Genomic DNA, 18485 nt, shown 5'->3' with positions numbered 1-18485 from the left:
GTTCAATTTGGCAAGATCTGGCCATTTAGCGGATCGGTTGGAACGTTTTGACCAATCGCTTGGCGAAAACTTGAATCGAGTCCACTTTCCGGTTTCCTCGAAAATACCATACGTTGTACGATTAACTTTCCATCGATAAGTGGAACGGTGTAACCATTAGCATACTCGGACCATCTTTTTTTACCTTCGCATCCTTTCCTCCATGTCACTTTCACAACGGGCGACAGAATTTCGCGCAACACCGTCCTATCATGGTGTGTGTTCGGCACCGCGTCGTCTGGCATTCGTACGGGGTTTCGTTCGGTGCGTGTGCCACTACCGTGCATCGTAGCTATAACGGTACCTCGTTACGTCATGTGCTCGCACCTGTCACGCCTCGGTCGAACAAAGGGTTGCACCACCGGTCGCCGCCGTCGCTAATAATAATAACCAAGCGAGAGAAAAAAATACGGGCCGAGGAGGAAGCCGCGTTGCTATTCGATATCTGATTTCCGTGACGAGGAAACTGGGACTTGTGCCTTCTCGTTTCCTTCGTACCAGCGACGTATTCGGAGCACTGCGACGCGTCATGCCCAGGGCGACGCTCTGTCTCTGGAACTTGATCACTTTAGATTCACATTGTCGTCAACGTCGCCTTTATCGATCGCCGTATTTTTCGTTTCGTACGTTTCGATCTATCTTTATCGAATCGGAACTCTTACGTTGAACCGAGCGTCCCGAAGGCGATTGGCCCGAGCGTTATGCTATCGTATAGGTACGTGTCTGATTTACCAACGGTCGATTTACAAACGAGAAATCATTTACGTAATTCGTAAAGGAAGGAACTACCTTGCTATAGAATTGCCTATAGAGGGACATTTTTGTACAAGTGACGCGTTAGATCGCGTTAATTAAAAGGCAGCTGTCGTTACGTCGTCTTGATTACGTTAGAATATTTTGTGAAAGCTTCGCGATCACCGGTGGTTTTCCGTACGTCACTTTTCAAACACTTTGCCGCTCTTTCTGTAATTCTAATCTCCAAGATCCGCTATCGTTCGACTCGATCGATGGTTTTCTATCTACGATCGAATCTTTAGCCGCGCTATCGTCGTTAAGGAAATAATTCGCGATTAACTGGCAGGAACGGAACGGATTCTTCGGTGTTTTTGAAATGTAGGTCGGTTTGCGACGGCCGTTGATGGAAAGAAAAAACGGTACGTAAAGATTTAACGACCAACGATGATAAATTCACGAAGATATCTCTCGGATCTGTTTGCAAGATGCAAGGCGAATCGCTCGACCGGCGAAAACGAGGGTAGAGGAGGCGTGTGACGGAACGTAGTTTGCCGAAATAATCGTGTAACGCGGTTTCTCCGATCAACGATTACTCTTGGCCGCGTACTTTGATCTGACTGGACGCGCCTTTTAACACGCTGTCTGTCAATCTGCAACGATTTCAAGGACGAACTGCTTATTCCGATCGTTGCTAATGGTTCGCGAGCTCGATCCCATTCGGTGTCATTTTCTCCGGTGTCTACGCATCGTATTTGGGACGTGAGACATAAACGACACATTCTCGACACGCGTGCATTCTCTCTCTTCCCCCCCCCCCACCCTCTCCCCCTGTTCGTTTCTCCGGATAAAAGATGCGCGAATCACCGGCACACGGTAATCGGAGAAAAGCTACTTGCAAAAAAATCTATTCTCGTTGCGGAAGAGAGGTCGATTCATTGTATTCGAAAGGACGATTTCGCCGATTTTTTTGCTGCTAACAGACTCTCGAATGGTTCGCACGTTTGTTCAAACAAAACGGCTAACCTTTTAAACCGGATCTTGCAAAAATTGCAGGAAGTTCGTGAAATTCTTATCACGTTCGTTAGTCTCTTTGTTGTAGGAATTGTTGGGAGCAATTAAACAGTTTTGCCAACTTGCTTGATTTCATTATTCGTTTGTTCTTTACGATGAAATTCCGCGAGAATCCGTGAGAATGCGTGAGAATCCGCCAGAGTCCGTGAGACGATGATTATCCATCTTTTGCTGGAAAAAGTGATCAAGTCTGAAAACAGATGTCCTCGTACGAAGAAAACTCGCTACTTTTTTTAAATAAAACGTTTGCTCGTTTAATTGATAAATTTCTTAATGGACTTAATTTTCATCGTGTCAGTCAATTTTTCAAACGGTTGTTTCCCCCCAGGATGGCAACGAACACCGTTGATTTGCGATTTTTCGCAACTCGAGACACTTTTGACGTTTCTCCGTATATTCGGAACGATATTTCGAGCGTTGAATGTTATCGGTAGCTTCTTCGACATAGTTCTTAAACGATACGAGTGATATTCAGGAGTGACAGATCGCACTCTTGTCGAAACACGGAAGAATCAAATTATCGAGGGATCACGATAGTCGCTAATCAAATTTTCTAATCACGAATCATCTGCTTAAGTCTCAGAGCTGTCACAAGCCGTAATTAAATTCTAATCGTTTCAACTTGTAACGAAATCTTACGATCGAGTGTTTTTTTCTATCTTAGGTTGTCAAGTGGTTTGCCAGGTCTAAACTTTAATCAGAATCTTCCTACTCGAAAGAAGATGGTTATCTTGCTCGAAATCAGGCATACATTTGACAGCGGTAATTTTCGTAAATTTAAAGCGGCTCGTTAAAATAATAGAACCGGCGGTACGCGTAGATACGTTGAGCAAAGTATAGCAGAGATGGTAAACAGAGGGCAGAGATGCTAAGACGAAATGGGTCGAGATTTCGGTACGTGTCTACGTATGTAAATTTAAATATACGCGCAAAGACAGTCCCGCGGCAAGCAGGTGACCCTGTCTCCGTCACTAAGCAGATAAATATTCGGGTATCCGGAACGAAATTCTAGGATACCGGCTGCCTAAATTCAAGATTTTCGATCAGCTACGCCGGCGCCAAGCCGAAAGATTAATTTTTGGGGCCGCTTTCTCCTATTAGTTCACCTTTCTACCGGATCCCGATTCCAGTTTGCATCTGTGTTTGTCTCGCGCGCGCCTTCACATAGATCTCGTTCTTATACCGGCATCGATATCGCATATGAAAAAATATCAATATCGAGTTACATAATACGAGATTATTTGTACGCTTATTATAAAGAACTTTTAAAATTCTATCCTATATATTATATAAAATGCTTTTGAAATTTCATTACCAGTAACGAAACGAAACGAAACGAAACAGTTGGAGAGGCGAGAAGACGAAATTCTTGACAAAGATACGATCGCGATATCTGATTGAAATAGTGGTCCATGGACTTTTAAAAAGATCCAAGTTTGTGTTTCGTACGATTCGAATCGTTGTAACGATTTGGACGAATAGGAGGGATACTTTTGCGCGTATAAAGAGAAGCCGTGGTTAGAAAGGGCAAAGGAATGCAATCTGACCGTGTAAAATGCAGGAATGTAGGTAAAAATAGAAGCAGAATATCGTGCTATTCGTTAGGTAAAATCGTGCTATAGAAAGATAATTCTTGGTTTCTTTTTCTTTTTTTACAAGCGCTGTTGTAACGCGTTATGAAATCTGTGGAGGAAAAATTGATAAAACGTTCTTCTATTTTCTTTTATTTGGTATTTGTTTGCATTCCGATACTTTCCTATCCGTAAGTTACTTCCATTTTTCTCATCCGAGGCACGATTAAACAATGTCGCCGACTTATATAGTCTTCGAAGACGAATTACTCGATGAAGAGCTCATCGAACGTTTCTACGGACAAAATATACGAAATGTTAAAATACGTAGAATATTAAAGTAAATCGAGGATTTGTCGCGTTACAAAAGTGTCGTATGGTAAAAGGTTGTATCTCAGCTACGCTGAAATAATCCTCTCTATGAATCTTTTTATAAAAGAAATAATAAACGAATTATACATACAACGTTCGATGAAAAACTAATAGATATACTTTCTATTCAATTTTGGGATAACGGCGTTACTATCGTGATTGGCTTTTTGATCAATTTTTATGTTCCATTTCAATGCAAATACGTGGAATCGATTTCTTGCAGCGAAATTCCATATGCAATTTTTATAACAGCGTTATCGAATGTATACGCATCGCGTTGTACGTTCCACGGCATTTAAGATATTTTCGTTGAACGAAACATAGTTAATTGTACTTTCGATACATAGTTAGATTTAATCAAAACGAGGACAATTTATTCGATAAGAAGAGCTTAACGTTCTTTGGCAACGAAATTTTTCCATTACTCGTCTAATAGGCTTTTAATATTTCGTTAGCGATAATTTTGTTAAAGCCCTTGGAACGCCACATTCGATGCGATTTATTATTAAAGTATGGCGGTTGCGTAGCTATTCACTCGCACTTTCACGTATTATCTATCGTTCAGCGTTATCCCTACGCACAACCACTACCATTAGCCACTTCCGGATGGTTTGGATCAGTAGCATGCGGGTGAGAAATGTGGGTCAGGCCGCTGCTTGCTTTTCTAGTCTGGTTCTTATCGGTCGCGGTGTTACGCAAATTCAGGTTTACGACGCGATTTCGAGAAGCGAAAAGGAAAGTGTGCCGAGCTTCACTTAAGGGCGATGTTTCGTTGTATCTTTTTGGAGGGCTTGCACGTTAACCGCTCGTCTCGCGAAAGTCAGATCGATTCGTCTCGCGTTCCGTGTGCGCTGCCGAGTAACAACGTACCACGTTACAAACACAGCCAGTTTATCGACTCGGTGATCTCTCGTATCCGCGAGAGTGGAGCGTTTTATAATATTCACGGCTCCCTGTTACCGTCTCCTGCCACGTTGTAATTAATAGATACGCGATAATTATGCAAATTGTCCGCTTCTCGTTCTACGATACTATGGCCAATCGAAATGTACTGAAAACTTTGATATGTTTTAGAAGCTTATTTACACCTTCTCGTTTAACCGTATTCGGAGCGATACCTTCCGTCTAAGAACAATATATTTGGTATAAGAAATAATTTTCTTCTTTTTTTCTTTTTTCTTTCAATAAATTTGTTCGACTTGGAATCGACCATACTAGACACATTCGCGCTCAATTTCCATGTCTGACGTGAGATGTTTGTGATTCTCGAATTATTAGATACAGAGAGTTTCGTTCCAAGTTCCGATACGAAGGCAATCCTGGATAAAAATCTCAGTGACAATAAACGAATGCGAAAAGTCGTCTGACAGACGCAATGTTCAATGTGACGAAATCTAATCGCTACAACATTTTTACACTTTGTCGTTATCGCTAATAATTGGATAAGTGCATAACGTGGAAACGAAAAAAATGAAAAGAGGCTGGTATTGCTAAACTGTGATAGATGATCGTCGATATCAAAGTTTCGGCAAGGTTAGCTCCAACTTGAAATATTTTTAATCAACTGGATGCTTTTATTTATCGTTCCAAAGATTTACGTTTGTATTCGCGAGAAACGTTATTTATGACTGTATAATAAGTTTAAAGGCCGTAAGTATCGTCGATTTTCGTTTTTCATCGAAGCTTGTGTCGCACGTTTATATTTTTTGGTCAACGGAGGAAAAAATGTCTCGTAGAAGGGTAACGCGGTCACTGATTCGAATCTCCCACTAGCGATTTATCGAAATTGGACCTAGTCGAACGTCCTTGTTTCGATGGTTGAGACATTTTTGTCGTAATTGATTGGTTGGTTCAGTGGCACGATTCGAGTCACGATCGGCGTACGTTTCACCTATGTGACGGATAGCCGAAATATTTTTCAGAGATTTTTCTGTCTCGGTTTTTTGTCCACCAGCGAACCGACACCGCGATATCGTTGCTGTGTTACGTGTTCTCTCGTAAACGAGTTTCTTCGTAAAATAGCGCTTCGCGAGCGATGTTGCGTTACAAGATTCCAGACAGAATACGTTCAGCGAATGTTAAATTCGCTGAATCGAAACTTAAATAACAGGCGATAGTTTAACGGATGTAATCGAAGCGTATAACATTGGCTGGAAAATGAGTCTTTAGAAAGCTCGGAAAGATGGATAGATGGGAAAAAATGGTAAGCACGAGGAAAATACGTTTGCCGATTAACGTTCGTCCGATATACCGATATACCGGAGAGAATTGTATTTATAGGACTATCTGACGGATATGGTCGATCGACGACAGGGATAAATCAAATACGTACTTTCGATACTTTACGGTGTATGCGTAGCGAGTAATCCGAGGCACGTTCCACGAAAGGAAGGTGTTTCTATAATTCCGCGAATTTAACGTTTTCCTCTTGAAGTGAAAATCTACAGAAAGAAAAAGGGAAAGAAAAAGAAAAGGAAAAAGAAACAGGATAAGGAAGAGAAAAAGGAAAAGGAAAAGGAAAAGAAAAAGAAAAAAGAAAAAAGAAAAGTTCGCTCTTGCCGTTTCGTCGATTCACTTCGTCGAGCGTGGCGCTTTATTTACGATATCTAGCAGCGGGGTAACTCGAGCCAAAGAGAGCTCGTTAAAAGCGTGGAAACGTTGCCTCCGTTCGGAGAAGAACAACGACCACCGAAATAAACGCGGCTCTCTCCTCCCCATTGCCCGTTTAATGACTCTCGCGCCTCGCACCGGGAATCTTTCACCTGTGCCCGAGCGACGCTCGCTTGCACGCTCCAGCGGAGAGATAAAGGAGAGAAGGCGGTGGGAAGACGAAGAAAAGAGAGATGGCGACGAACAAAGAGGGAAAGAGAAATCGTGCATAGGGGGAAATAGAGAGAAGGACGGAGGAGCGACGGTGAAAGAAAGAGAGAAGGAGGCGAAAGGAGGAAAAAGAAGGAATGGAAACGGTGGCAGAGAGCGGCGTTTTGCGGTAGGGTAGGGGAGTAGCAGCGAGCGAGGACGGTGGGCCTGTTTGGGACTTTGCTTACGTAGAAGGCGGAAGAGGCCGGAGGAGGGGCGAGTGTACAGCGCGGACGATCGAGATCGTGAGTAGGTCACTGGGACGTGGCTCGTGGCGGAGACGAGCGTGGCTCGCACCTTCAGTCAGTCCCCGTCGGCCAAGGTAACCACCTCTGGGACCGTGCAGTTCTTTAAACGGGAAAAAGGAAGCACGCTCGCGCACTCGGCCCCGATGACGAACGATCGACGAGCGTGAATTATCACTCGGGGTTATCGCTTCGTGTGTACCCCTTGGAACGCGTGCTCCAACCGGTGGGTTGATAAAGGGATCACGCGGAACGACGCCAGCTTCTTTCCAAAGGACATCGGTGGATCTCGAACGCGATACACCGCATAGACCAGAGTGTGTTTCTCTGCGAAGAAACGAAGGATTCGAGAGAGGTGGTGCTACGATCGATTTTTTTTTTCTCTTTCGATTCGTTCCTGTCCTGGGCTATTCACCGAGCAAATCGTTTTTTCCCTCATCTTTTCCTCCCGCTTTTCACCATCCGTCGTACTTTTCCGCTCCAAGTTTTTGGTACTTTTTGATCGCACGGACTCGCGATCCTCGTTCCCTTTGATCTCTCCTCCCATTCGAAGTACAAGTTTTCTTGTTTTCTCGCGTTCCGTCTTTGAACTCCTTCCCTTGTCTCCGCGCTATCCACGGAATTTAATTTTTCTCCTATTTTTTTGTTCCTCCTCTTTCTCTCCTCCCCCTTTAAACTTCATTTCCTCGCCAATTCCGACAGAGATGAAGCAGACTTTAAATCTCGCGGAATTGAATTTCCCGACGATGCAGGGCTGCGACTTTTTCTTTGACCGCGTCATCCCCAACGAGCTTTTAATTAAGAAGATCGGCTTTCGTAGAGTGCGGTTTAGAGATGCTCGTTGCGCAACGTCCTTTGTTTAAACTGCGGACAGTAAACGTGCTACTTGTGCACCCGACTGACGATAAATGCCACGAATCTCTTTTATCCGGTATATTTCCGATCCTCTGGCATTCGGTGCTCGCATTCCACTTACACGAACGGGCTGGCAACAATGTCGTTCGTTGTTAAAAAGAAACGACAAATAATCTGAAATAATAATCCGAATCGTCATAGAGTGGATCGACATAAGCGTCTACGAATTGAAATATCGCGTGACCTACGTAAGATCCGAGTGTTCGATCGGTCCAACATCGACGATCGATTGGAATCGGTTGTTTAACCGTGGACGCATTTATAGCAGCCTTTCTTTTGCTTTTTATTGCAGAGAGGACACTCGCATGATGGAGAGGACGTGGCGGAGTATACGGAGATCGACTTTAATCTTGTTGCTGCCTTTGCTTTTAGCTGTGAGTACAATTTACGATTTATTCGACGATTACACACGGTCTTGTCATCCGACTCGTTCGTCTCTTTAACAACGCGTTCGGACGTTTCTCTACGCGTGCCTGTACGCGCAAGTGCAAACGCGATGCGTTACGAATCATTACAATACGACGCGATTCCGCGTATAAATCTTAATGGAAATGAATAAACAGAATTTGGCGACGTGGCCCGTCTCTTTCTCGCTACGATAGGTTACATTGTCTTCGTAATCCGCGCGAAACGTTGGACTTACAGATAAGTACGCGTTTCTCAAACTACAGAGTAGTAGCAATTTTCACGATCATACGGAGAAGATGCCGTTGTTCTTATCGGAAATTAAAATGTCGATCCTCGTCAAAATTTGATAGATACAAGTATGAGATGGCGATGTTATCCTACTTTCGATAAGCTAGTTCTTGAAAGACGTTGTTTCAAGAAAACTCTTACGCAGGAGATTGATAGTCCTTCGACTCTTAACAAAATAATTAATAGGCGCTGTACTTTCGACCAATCCTTCGCTTTCGCCCTTTAACGAACGTCGTTTGATTAAATCATACTCCGAGGCGAGAACCGTCCTCGATATTATTATCATCGATTTCGTGCCTTAACGATCGACTGCTCTCGTTCGTAAGCGCAGGTTACGTCGTTGCACGAACGATCGATTCGTTGTTACGTTATTACGATCGGTATTGCTACTTGCCAACCTTTAATTTACCGTCGAACGAACGAGATTAGCATCGCGGTTAGCGACTGTTCCCCTCGTTTAGAACGGATGCGACGTCGCGGTGTCGCAACGACGATGCCGAGCGTCGGTCACGCTGCGCGATTCGGCTGTACGTGTCCTTTGATCGTGCAATACGCACGGGCGTACGATTCCGCTAGGATATCGCAATTGTCGCGTGTTGCGATCTCGCGTCGATGATGCTGTGCGATTTATTCGTAGTCGATCCCGCTACGACATCGTCGTTAAACATGCGACATCGCGCGTCGAATTCTCTCGACGTTTGATCGTTTGTCGAACAAGTCCGAAAACATCCGGAAATTTAGGATCTATGTATGTATACATAGCACGTGATTGCGCGTTTCGTTCGTCGAACTCGCGATTGATCCTCCGACAGGCAGCGATTTCATATTTCTTCGTACAGAATCGCGAAAAGGATGTATATCTTGTACAGGTTTGTCGTAACGTAAACAGACTCGGCGATCTATTGCTAAGGATCGCGCGATAATAACGCGAATTCTGAAACGCGATTTCGATGTGGCCGCGACTGCAGGACTAAAGATTCAGATCGGACCGTTAACGATTTCCATCGCCGTTAAAAAACGCGTTAAAGAACGCGTTAAAAAACGCGCAATGTCCTTCGGATAGGATGAAAAAAAGCGATCGTGTTTGATCGATGCCTAAACGTTGGCTGGTTGGACCGCTATTCGCGGGACGCGCATGCTGGCTTAAGGGGAATCAAGGTTGCCGCGGGCTCTTCTCGCGCTATGTATCGTCGTCGTTCGGTGCTGATCGTTTCATGGTAAAAGCCTGAATGGAAACGGTTACCACTTTGAACAGTCTGGAACAGTTGAGCACGAGTTGACGCTAAAACTGCCCCCATCTTTCATCTTTACTATGCATATTAACATGTACGTAGTGGAATTAGGGTTAAAGCGATATGGCGGAAATAAATAAATATACGCGATTATAACGGCGGATATTTACGTAAATTCATATTTTTATGGAATCTAGGCGGACAATAAAATCGTGTTTCGCTTAGAAAATGGCGTATTTATGAATATTACGTGCATTTGTATACTTGAACATTTCCCATAAATGCCTAAAAATCGGCCTAACGATTATACTTTTATCTTTTAAAGTAAATATCAATGTTAGAAAATACGTTTGTACGGTTTTAATAATTGCGAAGACAAAAGATCAGATACTAGTTATATTTACTGGCTTGGCAGTTGTATAGCTTATGCGGACTAAACTCGATCCAACTGGAATTAATTTTGATCGACGGATGATACGAAACGGGCTTATTGAAAATGTTCTTTATAGAATGTTGGATATCGAAAGAACAAAAGGTCGTACGAAACGTTAATTATTTCAAATTAATCGATATTTTCTTCGACGACGATTATCAACGATCATTCGATTAAACGATTCTTAACATTTATTTGGCAAGTGCTCTAGGGCTTTTGTATAAGTAAATAAAGTTTTACGCGCATAAATTTCATGCAATTTCTTAGCAAAAATGATATGAATTAACGAACAGAAAGGTAACTACGTGTCGTACAAAGAATATGTACGTTAATAAGAAATTTTTCTTTAAAACGAATGGAAATGAATTATTTCGGAATATTGAATAAGCGAATCGATTATCGTAAGAAATTAAGTGTTGAGCTATTTACAGGAATTACAGGTGCTCGATTTCAAAGAAATGGAACCGAAGCAATAAATTCGTTTCGAACGCTTTCTGTCCAGTTAGGCCAACTCATTGAATTCAAAAGTCAATCTGTAGTTACCTGTGTCGTATGTATGGAGATTTGGAGGAAGGTTTGACGAGTTTTATAGGTTTTATTGTTTCGTCATAATCCGAATGCCAATCGATATTTCACGGATGCGTGTATCTTTTTAGTTGCTGCGTGAAAAACCGCAAAGGGTGGAATAAAAGGGAACGCGTGGTCTACACATCGTGTTTCCATATTGCGCTACTATAAGCGGATTATAACCTACGAACGTTGGCTCTGCGCGTAGATCCATGTCATTTTTCCACGTTCCTATAATTATGTTCGGATAAACGCAATCAATTTGTCCAAGTGTATGTAATACTTTGCCGAATGAACATTTAAATTTGCGTTAATCGGACAAAATGTATTCGTGGATCGATGCGAATTAACGAGAGTTTCCAACCATCATGTTGAATTTCATCGATAGCAAATGTTTTTAACGAAAACGGATAAAAGATATTCCGAGTAAGCAATTAGCCAGACTTATCGTCATTAATTTCATTCCATTCGTTCGATGGATATTTCATTCCGCTTTGTTATTTGCTTGTTAAAAATGTAGCCGCTGGGAGAACGGCATAGACGGAATAGTGGCATTAAAGCCAAGTTTTTCTTAGGAATAAATTCCATTCCACGTAATTAATAAATTTATTTTTCTAACAGTTGCAAATTGATCTCATACTAGTTTGTGCGATAACGTTTAACGGAAGCATAACATTATATTAAACCGGTATCGTATTGGTTACAGTTGTTTCATTCTATTTTAATATAAAGTTTCCAACTCGACGCTACGATTTTTATCGGTCGTTTCTGTCTGCCATTAAGCGCCATGCGATATATCGTAGGAAGAGAATAATAAGTCACTATCGCGTGTAAAGTAACATAAATAATTCGGAATGGAAGATCAAAAAGCAGCTCGATATATCACGATCGAGTAAGTTGATAAGCACTTTGAAAGCGCCAAGTTCAAAACGTTCCTGACAGTATCGTTTATTAGAGAAAACGTTACTCGATCGACGATGCGATCCTACAGACCTTTTAATACGAATCGCAAGAGTACGTATTACGAAACTCGCAAAAATATAAGAAAAAGGTCTATCCTTGCACGGATTATAAATGTAACGCCCGATGTGAAATACTCGCTACACGGTAAATGAGACTTTTATGCAAGTTTTATGAATCTGCGTAAAGATGTCACGATCTAGTTGTAGGTAACGATAGTAAAACATTGCGTTCCTTGAAAAGAAATAAAATTCCAATGAAATTGATTTAACAGGTTTTCGTATAAGCCGAACGATGGAAATGAAAAACAACAACTAATCTTAGAATAATTTTAATTTTAGAGTAATTTTACAAACGACAATGGGGGGCTATCTCTGTTAGCTCGTGATGCGTAATTTTCACAAATTGATCCGATGAAATTTTACGAGTAAATTTTAGAAATTCTGAAGATTATGTAAGTGGAAAGAAGAAGGAACGAGACGCTCGGAAACGCGAGAGGAAGGAAGGAATGAATGAAAACGGCTAGGTGCAGCAGTTAGCTGTTTGCAGGTACGTACACGATGTACCTGCGGACACCACTACGGTGTGTGTAGTCAATGTTAACTATACGGTCGAGCAGCCGAAGCGAAGATAGTAGGTCGTCGCGCCGGACGCGATGCCCTCTTTCGACTATACTCTCTAGACGATGTTGCTTCTTCCTCGCTCGCTCATCGCCGTGTTCCCTCCATCTCTGTTTTACCTCCCCCCTTTGCCCCTTTCCCTCTTTCCCTCTTTCCCTCTTTTCCTCTTTTCCTCTTTCCCTCTTTCCCTCTTTCCCTCTTTCTCTATCAAGAGGAACGATTCGCGAGACGATACGTAGCAGGTCAGACTCTAGTCGAGTTCCAGCCGAGGATCGACTTCTTTTCCATTGGCAGCTTTCTTTCCTGAGAAATGTCTCGCTCTGTCCTCGTGTCGTCTCCTTTTCCACTCGTCTTGTCTCATCTCGTCTCGTCTCGCCTTCTATTCGTCTCGTCTCCTCTTCTACTCGTCTCGCTTCGGCTGTTGTACACCTTTTAACGCGAAACGATCGCGCGCGTCTTGTTCGATCGCCTCGCAACGCTAGCTTCTTTCCTATCGTCGAAAAAATTCGAATGCAGGCGTCGTTGATGTCTTTTGTCAGGTATTTGGAAAGATCGTCGTTTGCCCTAAACGAGGAACGAAATTTAGATAGCTGTCCGGGCAGGTACGATTAGGGTGAAGTCAAGTTTACAACACATGTGTCGCTCGCACGCAAAAATAGTTTTATAACTGGACTTTTAAGATTTTTCTAAATATTGGTGGCGAAAGGATTCTTCTAATACATGCTAAAGTTCAGGGGCGATGTTTCATCGTATTTACGTTGTTGAAAGTTTGCTTTGCCAAACGCAAGCCGCCAAGCCGCTATCATTATCCGTCGTATGAATAAAATATCATCGAACGGTACGTCGCGTCCTTTAAATTACTTAATGAACTTGGCGCAATGAAATACGCTTAAAATCTGACTGGCGTGGCGGTCGAAATTACATTGGACCGAAATATGTTGCAGAATTAATGTAAACAGCAAACATTTTCATTTAACCAGTCAGATACGGCAGTCTCGTAGAGAAAAAAAGTCTTTTCACGATGGTTTATGGAAAAATGACAAAAAGCCAATTCGTGGGCCAGCATGGGTTCCGAAGGTTGCACGATGTTGGTTGTTTGGTAGGAGCGAAGGTTGCACGGCTGACGACCAGTCGCGACCAACGCACGAAACTAACCTATCTCGCTAATAATTCGTCGTAGAAACGAGGGAACCCGGCTTCTGGAAATTAGCGGCTGCGGTTCACCAAACTGGCATTTATCTTAGCTTCTAACGCGTTTAATTGCATTCCTTGCCGGTAGCTCGTGCCGTCCCAAGCACAGAAACGAAACCGAAGGCTCGCACGTGCGTTTAAAAAATAAAAAATATCGCACTAGTTTTTATCGCTCTAAGATGGAATAAAAATCTCCGTGCTTGCTATCATTATCAACGTTTCAACGATTATGATCCGACATATATTATATATAGGATGTATACGACGTACGCTTAAGAAGTGAAATCGCTAGAAGATGCGAGGGAAAAATGAAAGAAAAGAAAGAAATGTTTACGTAAACGTGTGTCCGGTGTAGCGATGTTTTTGAGTTTTATAATTACTTTAGTGGCGTATTAATTGCTCGTCCGTCTTTATAGAAATCGATCAAAGTGAATTTTGCTTGGATCAAACTAACGCTTGCTGCGAAGTAAAGATGCACAATGCATAAACGAATAATAGAAAAATGGGTAAAAACTGGACAACGTTACAGAGTTAATAGGTAACGAATTTGTTTTTTCTTGTAGAGCAGATTGTTAATTGTTTCGCGTTGAATGGTTTAATTATACAAAGCAAATTGATCGCTACTGCTAATTGACAAGTCTGAAAACTAGTAATATGGACGAATAGAGGCAGGAAAATGTACGTTGGTATAGGAGGTACGACTACATTGAAAGCGTTTTATGGTCGTGTAGTCGAAGAAAAGTGAAATCATTTAGTGCAACTTTCACAGCCGTTAGCGAGCCGCTATTGATAAAGGCTGATGAATAGGGAAAAGAACACCAACATTCTTCTTCTTTGTGGTCGTTTGAAACGTGTAATCTTGTGGGTGACCGCGAGCTGCGATACACTATGCTTGTTTCACGAACCTGCACCTCCCTAGCCTAGCGTAATCGGACATTGTCTGTGTAATTCTTGATCGCTTTAAACATCTTAATATCGATGCCTAGCATTCTTAAATAATAACGTTAATTTCGTTCGTTTCATTCTCGGTTCATCGTTGAGCCGATTTGATTATTTAAATTCTTGACCACAAATATCTGTTAAAGGCAAATAATTTTATGTTGATGAAAAATAAAAATGTCGAATTGAAATTTTTTTTCATAATTTTACTTTTTTCTTCTAGAAACAATATCGGTAAGAATTATATGGTAAAATTAAAAAAGAAAGAGAGAGAGAGAGAGAGAGGGAGAAATATTTCTCTTTCGTTTTATCGTTAATCGTCCAATTGATGAATTAACACTCGATAGCAAAAGTACCAATAATATATTGCAACGAACGTAGTGTACCAGTGTATAACGTATGTAAAGTAACGCGATTAAAATAAATAGATATAAATATATGATTATCAAAGTGGCGATTAAATCTTGTCAATTCCGATATTGCCGAGGAAGAGTGGGAAATTGTTCGCAACTTCTTTTCAACGATAAGATTTCCCTTTGTTTCGGAAAATGGCTCGAACGTGTTTCAAAATATCGTACATTATATAAGGGACAAATATGTTTTATAAAACGTGTACGCTTAATTCCAACTTTCGTTTCGCGTTATGAAACGTTAGATGACAACAGTTATTTCCTGACATCGAATAAACAGGGTATTAAGCCTACAAATGACGCAAAGTTTGATTCAATTTCGTTGGTGAACGACACATTTTAAACGGCCAAGCAAAGTCTTTAGATTAGTAAATTGAAGAAAGAGAAGCAAGAGAGGAATATTAAGAATATGGAAGAAATAAGAGTGTTAAATGGAAAGCCGAAATTTCAAAATGTGAAGCCGGTAGATCGCAGGGAGTCAAGTATAAAGAGTAGGTACCAGGCGAGAAATCAGGACTTTTAAATGTAAACCGACGAGACGAAAAGCTACAGCTGGAACCGACGGTATACTCATTGTCGGTGATAAGTTCGTCAGGTTCGTGAAACAATTCGTAGGAAAGAAGGAACGCTGCAGCCAGTGAAGGACGGAACAGGCGTTTATGTACTTAATGCACCGTCGCGTCGCGCCGCGCCGTTTCGCATAGCAGTACCGGCGTGCAGTGTTCTTCTTTAATTAAAATCCCACCCCGCGAGTTCAGACTTGAACAAAAGAGCGTACACTCGCCACGGTTCTCAACCTGATTCTCACGGTTAGGGCTACGCGCCGTCGTTTTAATCGTCTCCTTGTAATTGGATCGCCTCGGTTTTCCCGACAGTCTCCATTTTTGACTAAAGAACAAACGATTCCCTAGTTAACATGTCCGAGTTCTTATTACGCTACTTTTCTAACCGACCAACATTTTCTCGTTATCTGAAATTACAACTGCGAAAGAGAAAAAGATTTTTACTCGTTGCCAGACTGGCCTAAATTTCCCATAAATGCACAAACATTCGCTGTCCGCTCGTTACTTTTCTAGTTCCATATCGTTTCTATCGACTAGCAATTTCCTCATACACGTGCAAGTAACGTATATCCGTGACGATGTGTACATTATAATTGACAATCGGAATTGCTTTCTTTTCGATGTAAACGACGATTAATTTTACATTCGAATATCTATGCGTTCGGTAGGATTTCTTGGAATTCCTGTAATTATCCAATTTCCACTATAAATGGTAAAATACTAATACACCGATATAACGACGATAAGCAAAAGGAACTTTGAAGCAAATAAAGGATTATATCATTTTTTAAATATTAACTTTTGTGATTTTTAAGCCGATCGTTCGAGAGGACGGGACCATCTTGAATATCGTCGTATACGTATGTATAAGAGGATCGCTGATGCGTGTTTTCTATACATATAAACACAAAGCGATAATTATTTTCTAAATCGTTCATGCCGAATTCTTTATCGTCGCGTAACGCTGCTAAAATGCTAAAATACAAAGTTTGATAAATACTATTACGACGTTGATACTATTATTAACCGTTTATAAAGAAAAACCACAAGGTTGATTATACTCGTAAACATATTTTATAGCAATGCTATTTATTTTTAATCGCACTCGTAGCTTTCTCCGGCCAATAACAAGCACAAGTGATCGACGAAATACGTGGTTCGCTAAAATCTGCATCTGCTTGGGAAACAAGTTCGTCTTGTAAGGAGAACACGGCTTCGTTCAACGAAGAAAACACCGTTGCAAAACGTCGGCATGTTCGCATGAAAATGACGCGTGATCAGCCTGTCGTCAGCCAGCGAATTTTCTCCCGACATTCTAATTTGCCGAAGACGAGCTTACGATAGTCGTGTTATCGAAACGGTCGCGACATGTTGGTACCATCGCATCGCTCGAGCTGACTGACCCGGCCTACATTTTCGCCACCATATACAGCGAAAGAGACGGTCGATATTACGAGACGTCGTGGTTTCTCTTGGTAAAATCGGCTATCTTATTTTCGACGGTGTATGTTGGAAGTACGTGGACCCGCAGAATCGGTGGAAACGCGTTGCTTTCTAAACGAGCGAAACTCGGCCACTTGGATCAGATTATCGCGCATTTCGTGTTTTCGACGGATCGCTCGCTCGCTCTCTCTCTCTCTCTCTCTCTCTCCATTGTTTTCGTTGTCATCGAAGTTTGATCGGCGCTGTAACGAGATACAATTATCGCGATCGTATTGGTAAAATTAGAAACGAGATTGGAAAATGCATAATGTAGTTGCTCGAACGAAATCATTTCGTTGCCATTGCTTAGCGAATAACGTAAAGCGATTTTATCGGATTGTTTGGCAATACGACAGTTTCTCGACTCTATCCTGTTACGAGGCACGTCTCGCTGTGGCGTGATTCGACGGACATTGTGGTAAAGTGAACGTTCTAATTAAAGGCAGGACGCTGGCGGAATCGAACCAATTAACTAGCGCTAGTTTTGTCCTCGGTGTTGGGTGAAAGTGTGTGCCGTCCGATACGAACGATGGGCTTCCCGTTCGATGACAATGGAAAAGTGAAATCAGTCTGGATCTTCGTATGGCTACCGTGCTTCCTTCGGGCACGGAGGTGGCTCTCGCGGCTGGCTTCTTCCATTAGCGAAACGTATCGAATGTGCGGGGGAGTAACGAAAGTGATTCGCCGTGCAGACGCTCCATAAAGAAATTCAATGCCGAACGCTATACAATACAGACCTTCCGATCGCTGCACCATTCGTTTTGCACTCTTACTTTCCGTTTTCTACTTCTTTCCTTTCATATACCATTCGACTGTCTTGATCTCGACTCGCTGTATAAATTTCTAATACGATCAAAGACTACCTTTAGTGTGCCTTTACACACGTTTTAAACATACGTTTTACGTATCGGATCAGATAAGTCAGAAAAGTCGATATACTTTTCGAATAAAAGATACTTTTTCCAGCTTCAAAACTTTCAGGCCATTCGGAGCAGTTCAAAGTAGATGCCCGTGTTACTCAATAGATAAATCCGTGTATTCAAATGCTAATCAGTTGACAATCAGCCAATTACGTACCAATCTACGACCATTTCATCACCGTGGCGAAATACGAATAACAAAAGTGGGAATATTTAACGAGATACTAATTCGAGATACGTATATTATACGGTGTCTTTAAATTTTGCCTAAATTTCGCTGCGAATCTTCTAGTCGAGCCAACTTCTCTATCGAACGTTTCAAAGCTGTCGATCGCAGCGATATTCAAAGATATCTTTGGTCGTTTAAAACGTTTCGTAGATTTATCGTCTATTTTTGGTAGACGCGATCTTGATCCATCTTAAGATCTTAATCCACGAGAGATTAATTAAAAGAGAGAAATTAGAAAATCAACAAAAATGTACCAGTATCGTTCTAATCCTATCCCCTTGCGTGAACTCCGTTCATCGAAATGAAATCTTAACAAGATCACGATTAAAGATACACCTCTACCGATCGAATTTCTTTATTTCACTATTATTTGAACTATTACTTGAATCGTAAGTTTGCGGAGAGAACGATGAACCGTCCATCTGTCGAAAGGAAG

The 18485-nt window shown here is 41.8% G+C and overlaps 1 protein-coding gene across 17 annotated transcripts in view; it reads left to right on the top strand.

Annotated features, from left to right (window-relative positions):
- Positions 1–18485, top strand: part of LOC122572075 — a 64235-nt gene that overhangs the window by 36163 nt on the left and 9587 nt on the right. For 15 of the 17 annotated variants that reach the window (XM_043736648.1, XM_043736639.1, XM_043736655.1 and 12 more), the window contains one exon: positions 8100–8181. In XM_043736648.1, the coding sequence (XP_043592583.1) occupies positions 8100–8181 (82 nt within the window). Of the gene's footprint in view, positions 1–2620; positions 2740–6989; positions 7248–8099; positions 8182–18485 lie in introns of those variants that run through there. The other 2 variants (XM_043736647.1, XM_043736656.1) reach the window with 2 other exon arrangements.

The sequence above is a fragment of the Bombus pyrosoma genome, linkage group LG10 (assembly GCF_014825855.1).
Source record: "Bombus pyrosoma isolate SC7728 linkage group LG10, ASM1482585v1, whole genome shotgun sequence".
Lineage (NCBI taxonomy): Eukaryota > Metazoa > Arthropoda > Insecta > Hymenoptera > Apidae > Bombus > Bombus pyrosoma.
This window is presented reverse-complemented; position numbering and strand designations above follow the sequence as displayed.